At 37.8% G+C, this 21439-nt stretch overlaps 1 protein-coding gene across 1 annotated transcript in view; it reads right to left on the bottom strand.

Moving 5' to 3' along the window:
- C14H8orf34 (chromosome 14 C8orf34 homolog) overlaps positions 1 to 21439 on the bottom strand; it is a 407132-nt gene that overhangs the window by 289681 nt on the left and 96012 nt on the right. Inside the window, 2 exon segments of the mRNA XM_058699771.1 lie at positions 3316 to 3344; positions 19785 to 19913. Coding sequence (XP_058555754.1) covers positions 3316 to 3344; positions 19785 to 19913 — 158 coding nt within the window.

The following is a 21439-nucleotide window of genomic DNA, read 5'->3' as shown; positions in this document are numbered from 1 at the left end:
TTTTCAGTTCAAAGAACAATTAGTACATTCTTTAGCTCACCAAAAAAGGTGTAGACACAGCCCCACTGCTAGTCAGAACCCGGAAGAAAGGAAGGATGAGGGCCACGCAGAACCACACAAAGCTAATTTATGACTCAGGCAGCCAGGGCTTTGCAGAATATATTGGAAGGAACAAATGAACCTAGAAATAGAGATGCTGGCTTTGTACTTAAAGTGAACGAATAAAGGAGCACGGATTATGTAATTTCTGCAAGTTGTAAGGAAGGTCATGGTGTAAGAGGGAGACCAGCATGGGCCAAAGACAATGATGGACACACAGAGGAAGAAGACTAGAAAAGCAGGACAAAGCAAGAAGATCACATCTGCCACTTTTTCTACTTGCTATTGTTTAGAGTCAAGATCTAGTTTTGCATAGAGTTTGTATAGATATAAATTAATTTTTTTATAAATTTATTTATTTTGAGAGAGAGAGAGAGAAGAGGGTGTGAGCAGGGGAGGGGCACAGAGAGAGAGAAAGAGAGAATCCCAAAAAGGCTTCGCACTCTCAGTGCACAGCCTGATGTGGGGCTTGATCTCACAAACCAGGAGATCATGACCTGAATCGAAATCAAGAGTCAGACGCTCAACCAACAGAGTCACTCAGGCACCTCAATATAAGCTGATTTTTAAATATTGCAATAGTCTATTAACTTAATACTTAAAAGTATATTAATAAATTTTACCTAATATTTAATCAAACAAATGTATTCTTATGATACAAAATTCAAAAGGTCTAATTTTATTTGGAATAGAAGAGTACTAACTTTATTGCTTTTGTAAAAAAATATAATTATTACATTATAGCTCATTATTTCAAAAGGTAATGATTTATAGGACCGCATTTTTTGTATAATACTTTCTATCATTTTCTATCTATAACCATCAAATCAACTGCATTCTGTTTAGAGAGATATCTGGACCAACACTCACCAAATATTAATGTCTATTTCTAGGTGCATTCCCCTTTTCCAACTACATATCTGTTGTCAGACTTTTTTTCAGTCAAGATAATTTATCATAACACATGAAGTACAGAAACAGATATGAAAACCCAGAAGTTTCCAATTAAGAGATTTTCAAAAAAGTAACAAATGTAATGTTCTCACAAATATCTTGTTTTGGAAAATGAAGTATTTTTCATAAAAAATGTTATTGTTACCTTAGAGGAGAAAGCAGGAAAAGACCTCTCTGACCTCAGCCGCAGCAATCTCTTAACTCGACACATCCCCAAAGGCAAGGGAATTAAAAGCAAAAGTGAATTACTGGGACCTTATGAAGATAAAAAGCTTCTGCACAGCAAAGGAAACAACCAACAAAACTAAAAGGCAACCAACGGAATGGGAAAAGATATTTGCAAATGACATATCGGACAAAGGGCTAGTATCCAAAATCTATACAGAGCTCACCAAACTCCACACCCGAAAATCAAATAACCCAGTGAAGAAATGGGCAGAAAACATGAATAGACACTTCTCTAAAGAAGACATCCGGATGGCCAACATGCACATGAAAAGATGTTCAACGTCGCTCCTTATCAGGGAAATACAAATCAAAACCACACTCAGATATCACCTCACGCCAGTCAGAGTGGCCAAAATGAACAAATCAGGAGACTACAGATGCTGGAGAGGATGTGGAGAAACGGGAACCCTCTTGCACTGTTGGTGGGAATGCAAATTGGTGCAGCCGCTCTGGAAAGCAGTGTGGAGGTTCCTCAGAAAATTAAAAATAGACCTACCCTATGACCCAGCAATAGCACTGCTAGGAATTTATCCAAGGGATGCAGGAGTACTGATGCATAGGGGCACTTGTACCCCAATGTTTATAGCAGCACTCTCAACAATAGCCAAATTATGGAAAGAGCCTCAATGTCCATCAACTGATGAATGGATAAAGAAATTGTGGTTTATATACACAATGGAGTACTACGTGGCAATGAGAAAGAACGAAATATGGCCCTTTGTAGCAACGTGGATGGAACTGGAGAGTGTGATGCTAAGTGAAATAAGCCATACAGAGAAAGATACCATATGGTTTCACTCTTATGTGGATCCTGAGAAACTTAACAGAAACCCATGGGGGAGGGGAAGAAAAAAAAAAATAGGTTAGAGTGGGAGAGAGCCAAAGCATAAGAGACTGCTAAAAACTGAGAACAAACTGAGGGTTGATGGGGGGTGGGACGGAGGGGAGGGTGGGTGATGGGTATTGAGGAGGGCACCTTTTGGGATGAGCACTGGGTGTTGTATGGAAACCAATTTGACAATACATTTCAGATATTAAAAAAAATGTTATTGTTAATGTAATGGTTTTATCACTGTTTTTTAAATGAAGAACATATATTGAGTTTTTAATCTCTTACATGGTAAGTATTGATAGTTATCATCTACACAAACCAAAGCTTCTTGAGGTCCTCCTCTGTCATTTGTAAGAGTGTAAAGGAGTCCTGAGTCCAAAATAATGAGAACTTTTATCCCAATGACTTCTAAATGTATAACTAAATCAAGTCTCTGATGGGTAACAGCTCATATAAATATGTTTACTAGACAACTCAAAATAAACGGCCCAAAGAGAACTCCTAATGCTACTGCAATCTGCTTGATTTGCCACTTCCCCAGTCTTTCCAATTTTGGCAAATGGCACTACAGTTGACCTAGTTGCTCATCTTCCAAACCTAGGATTCATCATTGACTGATTTCTTCTATAACTCCTCACATCTGACACATTTACAAGTTCCACTGACAGTACTGTTAAAATATATTCCTAACTGTATCACTTCTCACCACCTTCACAGTTATCACCCCAGCTGGGGCCCCATACTCTCTTGGCATCTTGGAATTTTAAAACAAAACAAAACAAAAACTTACTGAGTAAGGTGTAGGTACAAAGGGTAGTTCTAGAAAAGTACAAGTGTTTTCTATATAATAATCATCATCATATATAGAAAAAAAATTTACATAATATTATGTTTTCTTTTTTTTTTAGTATAGTGATTTAGTGATTACAGTGATTCAGTTTTCTCTAACCAAATTCTAAAACTCTTGACTCCAAAGAATAGGTGAGATGGTGAGATATATATATATATATATATATATATATATATATATATATACACACATATGTCGTGCAATAATTTTCATAAAAGAATCAAAGCATGTCACTGAAAGTTTTAAAAATGTTAGCACCAAATAAATTATATTTGAACACTTTATGTTTCGGAAAGTTTTTCATTTAGACAGTGGGTTAAAATGTAAATTCTACATTTTATTTTCAACTTACCTTATCGAGTTCATCTGAAATTGCAATACCTGGGATTCAAAAGAGATTTATAAAAAAGTTTTAGAAGCGGTTTTAATAACCCAATGTTAGAAACAAAAATAAAAGTTCTATTTGTAAAACTAGCACATTTTCCATTCTATTTTTTTCTTTTTATTAGTGCTTCAGAATATTGAGGTACATCCTTCTCTACTAACAAAAACAAATTAGGAATTTAAGTCAACTATAACAGCATGAACTGCCCAGACAATGCAAATGTGCAACGAAGACAAAACAAGTACCATACTGCTCGCAGATCGTTAAACGCAGAGCAAACATGCAAAGACAGGTGTGGAGATGTTGTCTGTTATAATGACCATCAAGGACAGCTTAGCTTGTTACAATTTTGTTCCTTCTTAAGAATTGATTTAGACTCCTAGAGTGATTCAATATCAAGGCAGAATAGTGGTTGGAGATCATCTATTTTAATTTCCTTATTTCACAGATGAAAACACAGACTATAGAGCGTAAGGAATTTGCCCTCTGTTCCCTCAGATGGACAGTTTCTTGAGTCAATGGATAAATGATTCCTCCTCACCAGTTCTCCTTCAAATAATCCACATATTTCTCATTGTATATCTCTAATTTCTCTTTACCATTCCTCTAAAATTGGTCTAAATCAGAAATGTAAAAAGTTTTAGTCCTTAATTTATTTGTGATAATAGACTCTGTTAACCCCACTCTCCTTCTTGAAATGTCTCTCTTTTCTATTCTCTTTGTCTTCTTCACAAGAATCCTCTTTTTTGGGGAGGGGGGAGTCCTTCCCTGAAATGCCTAGGGTTCTTTGCTGAGGTGTCTTTTCTTTTCACTTAATACACTTCCCGTGGTAATCTAATGTATACAACTGACATTTTTACTTCTCTCTAAGGTGATGACTAGTGAATCTTTATCACCAGCATAGATCTTCTTCCTGAGCTACTTGCTGAATCCTTGTGGGCATTTCAATTTCAATATGTCAGGCTAAGGACATCCTCCCCCCATTGCCTCACTTCTCCTTTTTGTGAACAATGGTGTGCCTATGGCTGAACATGGGTACTCTGGCCACGTACTATAGCAGGAGTATCTAGCCCTCAGGTTTGGGGCCTAAGGTAAAGGGAAGCTGGTGTCCAATCCCAGTGTGGAATGAGCCAGGAGACAAGGAAAGTCCTCAGGTTTGAAGTCAAAGGAAACACAGAGAAAATAAAAACAGGTTGAAGCCAAAGTTCAGCGACTATAAAGCCCAAGAAAGAATGAGTTGGGTTGGAAAAGAGAACCTGAAAACAGTAATAAGAAAATGTCTGAGTATAAATCTCCTCACCCAATCAGGTATAGAATGTCTGTACAGGGTACTTTGTTGGTTTGCTATATATTATCTCTCTCTCTGTGGACCTAATAAATCAATTATACACAAAGTAGAAAAAGATGCCCTACTTCATCTGAGTAAATGGTACGACTCTTCCCCCTGTAGATAAAACGAGAATCACAGGTATATTTGAGACACATTCTCCATAGCAATACTCTATGAAATTCTTTTTTCATAAGGTTATTGGTAACAGGTCCCAGAATAAAACTCAAACTAGCTAAATAGGAAACTTCATTTGGGAAAGGAATTATGCCTCTAACTGTTCCAAGTGTGTGGTCTCACATATTTTGTTAAAATATCTATTATTATATTTTCCTAACATTTACATATTTTGATGACTTTGCCTAAGAAATTATCTAGACAAACCTCTATTATACATGTAATTCTTCCTGCTATTACTCATATCAAATTGCGATAGGGTATTTTTCACTTTACATTATTTTATTTTTAATCAAAGCTTAAACTGATTAAAAGCAGTTGGAAGAATGTTAAAGAAATGTTCCTTTTCAGAAGCATGAAGTCCTAATGAGAACAGTATCTATTGAGGAGCCAGGATTTTCCTCCTAGTTCCTAGAAGAGCATTCACACCTATTCCCTGAGAGGAGACTAACCATTTTGTGGTACATCCTTCTCTACTAACAAAAACAAATTAGGAATTTAAGTCAACTACAGCATGAACTGCCTGGACAATGCAAATGTGCAACAAAAACAAAACAAGTAAACATACTGCTTGTAGATCGCTAAATGCAGAGCAAACATGCAAAGACAGGTGTAGAGACGTTGTCTTTACGTTGTAATAACAATCAAGTACAGCTTAACCATTTCATTAACTCTTAAAATCCATTATATTTTAAGTTATATTTTATAAGTTCACAGAAACTGAGAAGCAGGGGGCACAGAAAATATACAAGAAGAACTATAGTGCGTTGCTACAATCTGTTGCAAGGAAAGAAGGCTCAGGGTTTGACTATGGGTGGGTAGTGGCTGGGACACACGGTCTTCCTAAAACTCAAACTGAAACCTTAAAGGAAATGTTGTCCTATCAGAGTAGCCAAAGAGGCTTGGCTTAGGGTAGCAATGGTGTGCAACTTATAGAAGTGGGCTGCCTGTAAGAAACTGGGGAGAATGAGTTCCTGCAGAACTAAGCTTCTCTTCTGGATAAAGAGACAGGCAAGGGCTCCCACAGGCATGTCAGAGGTGGTTTCCTGATTCTGCTGTAGTGCAAACCTATCTGGATGGAGTCCCTTTGTGTCCTTCAACTTATGGGCATTTCCATTTATTGAAATCTCCAAAGAGGTCTCAGTGGTATCAGAAATTTATGTTAAAACACAGTTCTCACATTACCAAATTTGAGTTCTGCTCTCTCAAGGAAACGACAGCTATCTGCTTTACCAAGATGTGCATCTTCCCAGGTATCAGCTTAGCCCTACACTTCAAATTCAGTTGTAGTTACAAGAAATGGAAGTAGCAACTTTTCAGAAGTCATTACAGGTTAGTCAGTGTATTTCATTTCCTAACAGTAGGTCAGAAAATTCTCATGGTATGAAATGGAACTAGGTATTTCTCCAAAATTTTTTCCCTATGGAAAAAAATCCCAAACTGGCCCCAAATGGCTTGTGAGAACCAATTCTGCACAATTCTTCCTAACTCCTCATTCAGTAATGTCACACTGATAGCCTGAAATTAGCCATGGTGGGAGTATTTACACCCTGGAGATTGGCAAATGCTACAAATAGGGATTATTCTTAGAGTTAGCATCCCAGCACACCCCTGAGTATAATGGTGGTTATTGTGTTAAATATATGGTAAATGTTAAATATGGTAAATAGTGTTAAAGCAAATACCTGTGTAAGTATCACACATATCAACAAACAGAACATTACTGATACTCCAGACCTACCCCTGACCATCTGTCAATTAAAACACTCTTTAAGTAGGGGTGCCTGGGTGGCTCAGTCAGTTAAGCGTCTGACTTCGGCTCAGGTCATGATCTCAAGGTTCGTGAGTTCGGGCCCCACGTCGGGCTCTGTGCTGGCAGCTCAGCGCCTGGAGCCTGCTTCTGATTCTGTGTCTTCCTCCCCTCAGCTCCTCCCCTGCTCACACTCTGTCTTCTCTCAAAAATAAATAAAGATTAAAAAAAAATTTTTAAACACTCTTTAGATAGGCTGCTGACTGCTTTTAGAGCAAAGGGAATTCCTGCTACCAACTGAGGGATTCTATCTTCAATTTGGTTACTAAAGAACCAAGTTGGAACACTTTTCTGTAAGGAGCTAAATCGTAAATATTGCAGGATTTTCAAGTTACATGTGGTCTATGTAATATCCTTCTTCTTTTAAACAACGTTTAAAAATGTAAGAAACATGCTTAGCTTATGGGCCACAAAAACAGACCACAGGCTAGATCTGGATCCTTGGTCAGAGTTTGAGGGAGTCTTGCTCTAGAAGCACATGCCAATTTTTATCCTTCATTATTGGCTCCATCAGTCTTCAAAGGACATTTCTAAACCTTAAGAGTTTTCATCAGGCCCCTACCCATCTCCTCACTGTAAAGGACTTTCTCACTATAAAGGACTTCAACTTCTAATATCCTGAAAAATTTGAAACTATCAGATTTAAACTCCTTAGAAGTTCTGACCCATCTTCCCCAAGCCATTTACATTGTTCTCTCTAATCGCAGAGGACAATATGTTCTCTCTCCTAAGAAGCCCAATTTCCACACCTGTTTCTTGACTCTGTCCTCATCTACCCTCTCTGGTATTTGCTTCATCTATTATTTTCCTTCTCTGTCCTGAATCTGCAAGTTCTTTCTTTTGGTTTCCTCTGATCACCCTAAAACCCATTACACCCACACACATATTCTGTTATCTCCCCTCTTCCCTGTCTCTATCTTTCTTTCTCTCTCTCCCTCATAGACACATGCACACATGTGCATGAAACTAAAGGAAACCAAACCAAAATAACTCAAAATCCTAACATCCTTGACTTTCCTCCACTATAATGTTCTCTTTCACACCTTTTCTTTTCTCATCAAAACTTTTCAAAGTGTTTATACTCCTTGTATCTCTTCCTTACTGTCCATTAACTCTTCCTTCCCCTACATACTAGCCTCTGCTTCCGCTATTCTCTTGAAACGTCTCTATACACATCCTGATCATATAATCATATGGAACACTTTCTACTACAAAAAGATATCCTATTTTATTTCACTTTATGAAGCCGGTACATCTTAATCACAGAAAAATACAGAAGACATAATACGGGGAAAAAGGAAAACAAGACTCCATTCACAGACAACTAATGATAACAGCTGGTTATGAATTCTTTCACATAATTTTGTACACATGTACAGGCATACATACAAATACTGTATGTCTATATAGGCATATATACGATAAAATTAAAACAAAACATACACACCTGTGTTACCTGCTTTTTATTTAAAGCATATCTAACTGTATTTTATATTACTATTTTCTACATCATTTTTAATGGCTATACAGTGTGCCATTGTGTGAATGCACCATGATTTCTTTATCCATTTCTCTAATAATAAAAAATATTCAATTTCCAATTTTTCACTATTATGAGTCTCACAGCAGTGAACAATGGAAGTAGGGCTTGAAGACAACAGCACAGAATTCGGAATATATTTCCATCTTTTTCTTATAAACTTGTCTGCCACTTCAGACACCTCGGTTTCCTGAAATACTTTTCCCCTTTGATTTTTATGAGAACATTCTAGCTTGGTTTTCATTCCACCCTTTCCGTTCTTCTCAGCTAAATCACTTGTCTACTTATATCTCAAATGTTGATGGTGTATGTTGGTGGCTGTCTTTGTCTCTGCGCTGAAGATCCCCTCATCCTTATCCCTAATCAAGTATCTCCAAATAGGCAACTTTTATATGTATGTGCTTGTCTGCCGGGACCAGAGAAGAGCTATCCACAACACCTGGATGTGCCTTCTGTATCTGAAACCGGGCTGTGAAACAATACTCCTCCTTCACACCCAAACCTTATATGAGGTAGAGACAGCACCCAGTCACCTTGATTATAAACAAAACCAAAACAGAAAACAAATTCTTATTTGAACTAGAGACAGCACCAGGCACCTTGATTATAAACAAAACCAAAAACTAAAACAAACACTTTCTTCTCTCTTTATGTGCACCCTTCCTTCATAAGAACCAAAAACTGTTAGTCATATAATAATCCACATTTTCTTAAGTCCATTCTCTCTTTTCTATCCCGTGGCTTCATTGGGCTTTTTTCATCTCATCTTTGCCTTGAGGCGTGAACCATAATCACTGTCCCAGAGTGATTATTCAAAAGCATGGGATGGCGGTTGCTTACAAGATCCCTGTAGCATAGAAGCCCCCACCCCCTGACTCCCCTGCCACCTAGACTTCCTTCTTCATTGCCTTTTTTACTTGCTTTCTCCTTTGTGCATCAACAGTATAAAACTTTCCTCTTACACACATGCCTCCTTCCCCATGATATATCTCCACTCTCCTTTCACCCTAGCTTTACCATTTCATCCTTCTAGACTCCATTCAGATACAGTTTCCATCAGGTTGGCCCTAAACCCCTTGCTGGAGGCTCTTTGATGCTCCCATAAGCTCCCGTAAGGTGTCTCTTACAAGGCTTTGAAATCCTGCTTCTCACACCTATCTCTCTTACTAACCAGTGAACTTGAGGTCTGGGTGCACATGTGAGCCATCTTGTACCCCCACAGGCATGTATGAGGACCAGATGAATCCGTGCGGCAATGAATGGATAAACAACTGCTGCGTTATCTGCTTCCTTCTCACTCCCAGGCTGTCATTCTCCAACTCCTCAGGCTGTTTGTCAGGCAAGACTTTCTGGGTATGTTCATGATTAACCAACTAAAAAAGTCATTTGTTATTTTTTTCTTGGCTGAGTCCAGACTGCTATTATCAGTCACGGAACATAAATATCTGTCTTCCATCCTCTCAGCAGCTGGGTTCTTTTCCGTGGCAAAGTTCCAGCCAGTGTTTCTCATGAGCTGCAATCTATAGACTGATGTCTGGATGGACTAAAGATACTCATCCTATTGCTGCTTCACTTCAGGGAAAAATGCTAAGAGCAGCAAAAGCCTTAGGCTCAGAAAATGCTGGCAGCCCTGCTACCCTGGAAACAGAACTTTGCTAAGGAAAAGATTCTACTGACCAATATCATCCAACAGGGAGCTTTTAGTTTGTTATTTACCTACTTACTTACCTATTTATTTTTAAGCGTAACTCCTTCAATAGATAAGCACAAATAGCAAGTAAGTGTGTTCAGAGAAAAATACAGAAGCACAAAAAGGGGGCACCAAATCCAGTCCAGGAAGGACAGCAACAGTAATTCATTTTGGAAGAAATGATATTTAAGCTGAGCCTAGAGAGAGGAATAGGATTTAGCTTGGCTAAAATGGAATCTATAGAGAGAAGTGACGGTGACATTTCAGGGTACAGGGACAACATAAGCAAAAATGTGAAATAAAGGACGTTCAATAAGTGTGAAAAACTCCTGTGTCGCTGGTGCATAAATGGCTAGACGATAAGCCTTGAAAGATGATACAGGAGACCGGGTCAGATCAAGTGGCACATTCTATGAGGTTTTAAGGAAACACTGAATATCTGCAAGAACTTGGTGTCAGGTTTTCACTTTGGATCCATCACACTGATCACAGCAAGGGACTGGAGGAACTGAGAAACAAGAGTGTGGGCAAGACTGGTTGTTCATTCCTCAAGCCATTTCCGTATCTGTCCTGCGCCCACAAGCTAGACTACGTTTCCCAGCCTCACAGCTAGTTGTGCAATGTGGTCAGAGGGAATGCACCACACTTTTGCCTCGAGGCTTCCGATCTATTTCTCCCTTCTGCAGGACCGTTGGAGGCCATGTACTGAAGACTGCAAAGTAACAGGAGGGAAGTAGTCTGCATCCCTACCACACCAGACTGAACTACTTTTTGAGGGGAAAATACTTACGTCGTATTCAGCCACAGAGATTCTGGCCATGAGATTCCCCTAACACAGGTTATGCAATCCAGCCAGCCACTAGCTCAGTAAGGGCAGGGACTGCATCTGTTTTTCTCCATCACGGGGCAGGAATGAAATGAAACCAAACAGAACATGTTAAATGGATAAACCAATGATTTGGCCAGTGATGTTGAGAGTATGAACTAGGGGTAGAGAAGAGAATCAAACCCAAGATAGAGGGCAGATGAGCAAGATTTTGTAATTAATTACTTACGAACAGTTAGGAAGAGAAAGGAATCTGTAAGGTTCCAGTCTGTGAGAACTGGAAAGTGATGGTGCTGTCACCTAAGAAGAAGCATGAGGAAGAAAAGCCATGTTTGAAGAGAGGTGTATGACCTACTTAGACACACCGAGTTTTGCGCGGCAGTGGGATATCCGAATGCAGATAGGCTTCAAACATTTTCCACGAAGTGTAAACAGTCTGGATGGGAAATATACTCAATTGAGTTAGCTGTGTGGGGCTGACCACTGTAACTGTGAGGGAGGATGACAATGGAAACAGAACATTTGAGAGAACAAACGATGACTTGTGGGAACAGCATTCAAAGTGGCCGGGAAGACAGAGGAGCGCCGTTGTGAAACCTGTAAGAAATGGTGTGAAGGGCATCCGAGAAGATCAAATGAGGGCCTGGGCCCAGAGAGCAGATCTGAGAGTCCGAAGACAGACAGAATAATCAATGGTGTTAAAACTACCAGAGCAATTTTGTAAGATGAGGACTGGAAAAGTGTTCATTCAGTTTGACCATCTGGGTTCAACTGGTGACCACAGTGAGAAAGGTTTCAATAGAATGATAGGTGCAATCACAGAGCCACATTGAGGGGAGAAAGGAGGAGAAACAAGCAGAGATAATGAGTGTTCACCATTTCTTTTCAAAATTTGTATCAAAGAGGAAGAAGAAATTCTGACGTCTTGAGGTAACTCAAACTCAAGAGAAGATTTTTCATGGGTGTTTGTTTTTAACATTAATTACAGCTGTGGTAGCCAATGGTAGCCACTCATCATGTGGCTGCTGAATATTCGAAATGTGGCTAGTTCAAACTGAGATGTGACGTAAACTAAAATTCACAACTAACTTTGAAGACCTGGTATGAAAAAAATATCCCAATAATAATTTTAATATGGAATACAAGTTTAATGGATAACTTAGATACACTGGGCTAAAGAAAATATTTTATTAAAATTAACTTTACAGGTTTCTTTTTGCTTTATTGTAATGTGCCTGTTTGAAAATATAAAATGTAATGTGGCTCACATTACATTTCTGTTGGGCCATGCTCAGCTGGAGCATGTTACAGGATATTAGGGATAAGCAGTAATACACTTATAATATATGTGGTAGGCAGAATTCTAAGATGGTCCCCAAGGTACACAATTGTGTACTCCTTTCTCCTTGAGTCTGCATGGTAGGACTACAAATATGAATATGAAAGGATATCATTCTCATGATTTGGTTACTAACTGGTTCAGTGAGTAAATCAGAAGAGACATTATCTTGGATGGCCCTGACCTAGTCAAAGGAGCCTTTTAAAAGAAGGCCAAGCTTCAGAGAGATGCTCCTCAGTGCATTCAAAGATGTAGTTGTGAACTACCATTACCAGAAGATCACAAAGCAAGAACCTGAGAATGGCCTCTGTTTCTAAGAGCAATCCCCAGCCAATAGCCAATGAGAAAACAGAGATCTTAGTACTACAACAGCAAGGACTAAATTTGGCCAATGACCTGAATGAGCATAGAAAGAGACCCCGAAGCCTCGGGTGAGATCACAGCACCAACCAGCACCTTAATTTCAGCTTGCCTAGACGCAGAGTAGAGGACTCAACTAACCTACGCCTGTACTCCCGAGCCACAGAAACTATAAGGTAGTAAATTGGTATTTTTTTAAAGCCACTAAGTTTGTGGTCATCTGTGACACAGTAATAGAAATATAATATCTAATATTTAATTAGCAATTATGTATCATAATTAATCATAATTAATGATACATATTGCAATTTTACAGAAAAGGTAATTGAGACACAGAGAAGTTAAGAAATTTTCCCAGCATCATAAAACCAGTATCAGTGGGACTGGAATTAGAAAGAGTTCCACATATAGAAAAGACAAAATGATTAATGGGAATCAGATCTCAGAGGAATGGGAAGGAAATGGGATCAAGATCATGGGTGGAAAGCTTAGCCTTAAACAAGAGGAACAACTCCTCCATTGAGAAGGGCAGGATAGATGTGGATGTATTTTCGTATGCAGATGGGTAGAGGGGAACACATTTTACACATTTTACAGTTAAGTTTTTCTATGAAGCTGGAGGCAAGCTAATTGCTAAAACAGTGAGGCAGGAAATAAATATGGGTGTGAAGATTATTGTGTGGGTTTTTCATAGTTGCAGAAGAGTAGAGAAAGGGAGGGACTGACCAAGATAAGTAACAGTGCTGAAAACCAAGAATCTAGATGTAGGGTTCAGCTGGACCCTGCCATTTTTCCTTGGAGCTCTCAGCCTTACTGGTGAAGAACCGAAGACTGCAGCACTTACACCAAGATGGGAATTTCACACAGAGACACAGCAGAAGAATGGAAACAACAGGGAACAAGAATAATGGTGACACAAGCCCATAGTTCAGTATGGGCAGGGGAAGCAAGAAAAAAAGATGAAAAAGAATGAAGTGCAAATATACTGCAGACACTCCAATGTACTGAAGGTCACAATTCAGGAAGAACAAGAGTGAGGATAACAAAGAGCTAGAAAGAATGCAAGCAGGAGGAACCACAATCTGTAAGCCGTGAGTACATTTAACTTTGGAATATAAATTATAGATCATTAAAACAAAGACTTGTGAAAACTGGAGAGGTCTTAATGGTAATCCGGGATAAATTACTTCATTTTACAAAAGAGGAAATTTGAGGAAGCAGGTCAAATGATATACTCAAAGCTGGGAGGCGCCTGGGTGACTCAGTCAGTTAAGTGCCCAACTCTTGATTTTGGCTCAGGTCATGACCTCACGATCTGTGAGAGATGGATCCCCGCGCCAGGCTCTGTGCTGACAGCGCAATGCCCACTTGGGATTCCCAAGAAAAATCAGTATGAATTAACTTTACGATATGTATTTTATTTTCTTTATATCAATACCTATAGAAAAATGTTTATATCTATACTCACATTCATATCCATATCTACATATATACCCATATTAATATCCATATGCATATATAAATATTAAACAGAAGTATGACCGGTCACAAGCAAAGATAAGTAGGCCCCTGTTACGTTGGGGGTGGTTGTAAGTCCATTTTCCCTTCTCTCCATTAAAGAAGAATTACAATGAATAAAGGGATGATAGAAACTGTCTTTTAGAAAACCACAGTAATAATTGTTCTAGGCAAGAGTCACCAACGGATGCTGAAATTACTGGGTGAAAGTGTGAAAAAGAAACATGATATTTTCGAAGGCTTCATGTATCTTTCCTAAGATATTTATTAAGGCTTCATGTATCTTTCCTAAGATATTTATTAACTACAAAAAGGAACAGTATTAACTTTATAATGGTGAAAGCTGGTAGACAGCACCTTAACCAACTGACTGAGGTTAGTATCACCAGTAGTATGATGATGGGCCCTAATATAATGCACTGAGAAGGATGCTGCCCTAAGTAAGGCCCTTCAATCACAGCTACTAAAAGAGATACATTATTTGGGAATGTGAAGGTCTTGTATCTTTGCAACTTCCCTATTCAAAAACAATTTTTCTCACTACTTGAAAGTCAGATGGAAACCAACACTTGAAGGAAAAGGCATGAGTCCAGGCTCTTGGAATATGAAAGTCAGGTTTGAAGAACATTTGGAAATGCGGCAAAAGGAGGGATCCAGGAACCAAAAATCCACTATGCCTACCATATCATGACTATGCAGCATTACAAGACACTGCAAGTTTTTCTAACACATCTACTTTTTAAGGGAATCATAACATAAAGAGAGTCACAGTTATTGACTGACTTTAAGATAAAGCATTACATTGAAAGGTTTGCAAAAAGCCAGGAAAAAAAAGCATGGTACAGTTGTTACTGAAACAAAATTCCCATTTGCAAACTGAAGAGAATACCTAGTCTTTCCCGTTATTATTTCAATCCTGTCAGGAGAGAGAGAGAGAGAGACTGAGGAAGAGAAAGAGAGAGACAGAGAGAGAATTGAAGCCTGGATAAGCTGACAGCTGCAGAGCTGAGATAATTCTATCATTTTGAGAGATATAAATGATTTTTTGCTGTCAGTCTGAGGTAAACAACAAATACTTCCAAAATATGTCACATCTTTTGGAAAGTACAACTGAGATAAAGCAAACCTTGCCAGAGAGAATTCTATCAGAAACTACAAAAATTAAGAGATCACTAAAAATTTTCAAACTTTCCTATCAACAGCTATGGCACTGGAGAGAAAGGTCCACAATAACATGACACTGAATAATCACTTTGACCATGCCTGGAAGAAAAAGTCCATTTCCTATGTCTTAGTAAATAAAACAATGCAAAACAATCATTAGAGATGGGAGATTAGGTTAGAGAAAGAGTTACCAACCTGAAGCTATTATAAAATCGAATAAGAATTAATGACATTCTGCTTCAGGAAGGTAAAGAACTAAGTTGGTGATTACATAGTTAAATAATGGGCATACAGACTGCTAAATAAACACCAGTAAATGGTAAAGCTGCATTTCTACTAATTTACACTGGTCATCTCAGGCAAACTAATAACTTAGTAGTTAGTCACATGTTGGGCCTAAGACAGAAAGTTTGTATTAAACCTCAGATATTGAAAATCACAAAAAGTCAGGTCATTCCAAGAAAGCAGCATTTTGTTCCAAAAGAGACTCAAAAACACTTAAAGGGAGAGAAGAGCAATCCCTCCATATGTGAAGACCTGCTCTCTAACCCCACCCCCCACCACTACTGCCACAAAAATTAAAGCCCTCTTAAAATCATCAAGAGAAGCCAAAAGCAATTCTCCATCATATACATAGAAGCTGAACATTACACCTTATTTCTGGCTGAGCTACTGACTCACCTGATTGCTTCCTTGGCCCTGACTTTGTCCCAAGAATAATGTGCCGTATCTGCACCTCTTCTGCTCTCCCACCAAGGACTGCCTTCTAGCCATTTCTGTTTCTCCAGATTTCCTTCAAGAATTAAATGAGTCCTGGGGCACCTGGGGCACCTGGGTTGCTCAGGTGGTTAAGCAAACGACTTCGGCTCAGGTCATGATTTCACAGTTTGTGAGTTCGAGTTGTGCATTGGGCTCTGTACTGACAGCTCAGAGCCTGGAGCCTGCTTTGGATTCTGTGTCTCCCTCTCTCTCTACCCATCTCTGGCTCATGCTCTCTCTGTCTCTCTCAAAAATGAACATTAAAAAAATTTTTTTTAAAAAAAGGATTAAATGAGTCCCCTGTTATAGCCCTCCAATAGCCTCTGATCACAGGACTCAGAAAAGGCCACACCCAAGTTTTCTTGAGACAGACCATAGCTTGAACCTTGATGTTTTTGTCATTCAACTGGGCAAACATGTAACTGAAAGGCCATCAAAGTCCTTTATTAAAACGTTTTTGGGGTGCCTAGGTGGCTCAGTCAGTTAAGCGTCTGACTCTTGATTTTGCTCAGATAATGATCTCATGGTTCACAAGATGGAGTCTCGGATCAGGCTGTGCACTGAGACTGGAGCCTGCTTAGGTTTCTCTCTCTCCCTCTCTCTGCCCCTCTCCAGCGTGCACTCTCCCTCTTTCCCTCAAAATAAATAAACATTTTTAAAAAAAGGTTTTAGGGGCGTCTGGGTGGTTCAGTTGGTTGAGTGTCCAACTCAATTTTGGCTCAAATCATGATCGCAAGGTCATGGAATCGAGCCCCACATCAGGCTCTGCACTGAGCATGAAGCCACTTTAAGATTCTCTCTCTCTCCTCCTCTGCCCCTTTCCTCTGCTTGTGCTCTCTCTCTCTAAAAACATAAAAATAAAATCAAATAAAAAAGCTTTAGGGACAGGCCAAATGTTTTCCTACAAATTAACAGTGATATAACAAATGTCTATAAGGCAATGAATCATATTTTAAAGAACAAAAATACTATATCTGTGCCATAATTGGGCACATTCTTCAATCATCTTTCTTTTAATTCATGTTTTTAGATAAATTGAGACTATAAAGAGCCACAGGCTCTGCCCAAAGGGGTAAGATTTATACATATTAATATAAACCTTTGACATATTAATAGAATAAGACTTACTTCATGAACATAATATAGTAATAAGCCAAATTCACTTTATCATTATTTCTTCCAAAGCCAAAGGTAAGGTCTTCTTAAATCACAAGCAGAGAATTTCTACTAATAGCAAAATTATAAGATCCTATGCAATGGGAAAAAGATGGTCTCTTCAACAAATGGTGTTGGGAAAACTGGACAGCAACATGCAAAAGAATGAAAGTGGCCCGCTTTCTTACCCCATATACAAATATAAATTCAAAATGGATTAAAGACCTAAATGTGAGCCCCCAAACCATAAAAACCCTAGAAGACAGTACAGGCAGTAACTTCTCTGACATCGGCCTTAGCAAAGTTTTTCTAGATAGGTCCTCTGAGGCAACAGAAACAAAAGCAAAAATAAACTGTTGGTAATACATCAAAATAAAAAGCCTCTGCACAGCAAAGGAAATAATCAACAAAACGAAAAGGCAACCTATAGAATGGGAGAAAATATGTGAAAATGACATACCAAAATATATAAAAAACTTATACAACTAAACCCACTAAAAACAAAGAATTGAAAATGGGCAGAAGACAGGAAGAGACATTTCTCCAAAGACATCCGGATGGCCAACAAACGTATGAAAAGTGATGCTCAACATCACTCATCATCAGGGAAATGCAAATCAAAACTACAAGGGGATATCACTTCACACCTGTCAGAATGGCTAAAATAAAAACTGTAAGAAACAACAAGTGTCGTTGAGGATGCAGAGAAAAGGGGACCCTTGTGTACTGTTGGTGGGAATGCAAACTGGTGGAGCCACTGTGGAAAACAGTATGCGGGTTCCGCCAAAATTAAAAATAGAATTCTGATATGATCCAGTAATCCCACTATTGAGTATTTACCCAAAGAGCACGAAAACACGAATTCAAAAGATATTAATCACTATGTTTATTGCTGCATTATTTACTATAGCCAAATTATAGATGTAGCCCAAGTGTCCATCAACAGATGAATGGATAAAGAAGATGTGGTGTGTGTGTGTGTGTGTGTGTGTGTGTGTGTGTGTGTGTATGTGTATATATACACATATATACATACACAATGAAATATTATTCAGTTATAAAAAAGAATGAAATCTTGCCATGTGCAACAACATGGATGGATCTAGAGAATATAATGCTGAGATAAATCAGAGAAAGACAAATACCATATGATTTCACTCATATGTGTAATTTAAGAAACAAATGAACAAAGGAAAAAAGAGAGAAACAAACCAAGATATAGATTCTTCTTAATTATAGAGAACAAGCTGATGGTTACCAAGGGGAGGTAGGAGGGGGCTAAATTAGGTGATGGGGATTGAAAAGTACACGTATCATGATGAACACCGAGTAAAAGTACTGTTCAATCACTACACTGTACACCTGAAACTAATATAACACTGTATGTTAATTATACTGAAATTAAAATTTTTAAAATTAATTTAAAATTTATAAGACCCTATGATAAGGTAAATTAACTTGTGACGTGGGTTCACTGCACAAAAAAATCCAAAAAAGGCTCTAGTGAGCTATGAACTAAGAGGTATGAAAAAAAACTCAATCTCTATATGTAAAATTATAATACAATAAAATGTAATGTGTAAATATCTATAATTATATACAATATACAAATGCATATATATTCCATACACATATTATTTCTCCCCAAACATACCAAGGGACAATTTTAATTTTTTAAACTCCCTATGCTGTGCGTTTTATTCCCATGACTTATTCATTCCCTAAATGAAAGCCTGTATTTCCCACTCCTCTTCACCCAATTTGCTCATCCCCCCAGGCAATTTTAACTTTGATACAAGTCATGAAGCTGGTACAACTGTGCTATGTAAAGAAACATACAGATTCTAAAATAGAATCCACTAGGATGTGCTAGTATCCTATCTTCTATTTAAGAATTTTTAATATTCCATATGGCAGAAGAAAATTTTAGTAAGATCATAGCATTAGTGGGCTTCTGAAGGCACCTAATTTTAAAATTGAGAGATATGTAAGAACCCGAGGAAGGCAGGAATACTTTGAACCCACTACTACTAAAACCACAAGGTATAAATGTATATCTACACATATAGAAAGCATTTATCAAATCAAAATATTTGATTGCCTATTCTCATGACAGTAATATTTTAAAGTTTTTTACTTGAAATATGTAATTTTAAACTTTCACACCTATCAAAAGGAGACAGACCATGTCTTCCTACTCTGGAGACGAGAGAACCAAGGCTCACTGGAGGTTTAATGATTTACCTGGGGTTATTCATAAGTGGCAGAGCAAAACCTCTAACCTAGGCCTTGGATTACAGAATGATTTTTTTTTTAAATATGTTGCTAGGTTCTGAAAGGATTCTAAGAAGAATCTGCCCCGTTGCTACCCTGAGAGATTTAGAGACATCAAAAACTCATGAAATCAAATGGTATGTTTACTAATTAGGATGACATAAAACAATGAGGTTCAAAAGAGAAGAATGAGTAAGACCATTACATGTGCAGCTGACTTGGGTAACAGAGACCTTGTAGAGACTGGAGTCAAACAGCAAGGGCAAGAGACAGGGTGGGGTGGAGTGTCTACAGCTCCTCCTACTCTATATGCCAGTCTTCCCAGGAATGTGTGTAAATTGCAAGATCAATCCTCATTTCCAATCTCACACACACTATCACAAGCTCTCATGTAATTATAATGAGGATGTTGGAAATGGGTTACTGGAAATTGGAATAAATATTTCTACTTTAATACTGGTTAGGAATTTCAATTATAATCAAGTAAATGAACTTACTTCGAGAAAGATTCTCAAGGGCTTTTCCCAGCTTCTTGCTCTCTTGAAGGATGTGGTTCAATTCATCAAAATCACGGCTTTCTGGTTTAATTCGCCAGTTCCACTTAGGATGATCTACTGACCTTGGCACTATGTTTTAAAAAAAATGATTACTCCATAAGCATGCTACATAATGATAAAAACTTACTATTCATCATCATGTGAGAGATTGTGTCAAGATCAATGTACAGAATAAAAATGTTTGTTTTGGATATGGTTTTCTTATGGGCAAACAGAGGGAAGTTACAAAGCTGGGTTTTAAGAAATGTTTTCACTGAACTAGTAAAGGAAAGTATGACAATATTTAAGAAAAAAAAAGAAAATTCGGGTACTAATTTAAAACCAATAATTTCTATAATTTAGGGAAAATATACAAGCAAAGTATGTTTCAGCAGCTTAAAAAATAATTACTAACTTCCTCATTAGCAATTAGTAAATATTTTTAAGAAATTTTACTATCTTCTGATAAAACAGAAGACTGAACACATCTAGCTTTACTTCCCCCAAATTCTTACTAAAATTAGATTAAAGATTTTTTTGTCAAATAATTAGTTGAACAAGAAGAGAAGACATTATTAGACAAGAGATAGCAAATCTTTTTTGGAAGATGCAAAACAAACTGAGGAGTGGTAACTGGATTCAGCAAAGTAGAGAATACTGAAATCTAATGCCACGGAGAGATGCCCAAAAAGGTGAACATTTCATAACAGTTAACACTAAAGCATCAATCAAGGAAGACAAATGCCAAGGTAATAGGATATAAAAACTTGTTTTTCAGATTGGAAGGATCCATTAAATGTCCAGAACAATTCAAGACATCAATTCAATTCAATTCAAGGCAAAATTTTATAACAGGGGCAGTAAAGAAAGATCTTGAAAAGCTTTCAGAGACAGAAATAGCAAATCAAACTCTCATCAGACTCCTCAATAGCCATTCTTGCCCTAGAAGACACAGGAGAAATTCCTTCACATTTCCAACTGAAAATTACTTCTTAGAGTTTGTGAGGATTCAAACCATTTATCTTCCAATCATTTTTTCAGAAAGTTCGTAGTAGAGATTCTCTAACAAAATGAATAAATAAACCCCAAAGTGGAAAGACTTAGGATTCAGGAAATAGGTGACCCTCCCTAAGAGAAAGGAAAAGAGAATCTTCAGGATAGCAGAGAAGGATGGTCTCAGAAGACAGTTGAGAAAAAGGCTCAAAACTAAGAAACCAAAATTTCAGCAAGAGCACACAGGGCTGTAAAAGAGAGGTCTCTACTTTTTTTTATGGAATAAAATATAAAATATAAAATAAAATAAGATCAAAGTTAGGATTACTTGATGAATTTGATCATACTGAGTATTCAGTACTTTAAGGCAAGGCTTGAGGAAGGATTAGTGAGGAATACACAGAAAACAAAGCAAATACAAAAATAAAACAATTACTAGTTCTAGAAAGAAATTAATAGTTGGACATCGATGTCTCTGTTGGAATAAAGACTAATTAATATAGCCATAATAATATCGATGTGGAGTATATATTCAACATTTGAAATATCTGCATGTTTGTGTTCGGGGGATGAGGTGGGCCTGAGGTCTGAAGTCACAAAATCTTACAAGGAGGTCAAAAGCT

This window comes from Neofelis nebulosa, chromosome 14 (assembly GCF_028018385.1).
Source record: "Neofelis nebulosa isolate mNeoNeb1 chromosome 14, mNeoNeb1.pri, whole genome shotgun sequence".
Taxonomy (NCBI): Eukaryota; Metazoa; Chordata; class Mammalia; order Carnivora; family Felidae; genus Neofelis; species Neofelis nebulosa.
This window is presented reverse-complemented; position numbering and strand designations above follow the sequence as displayed.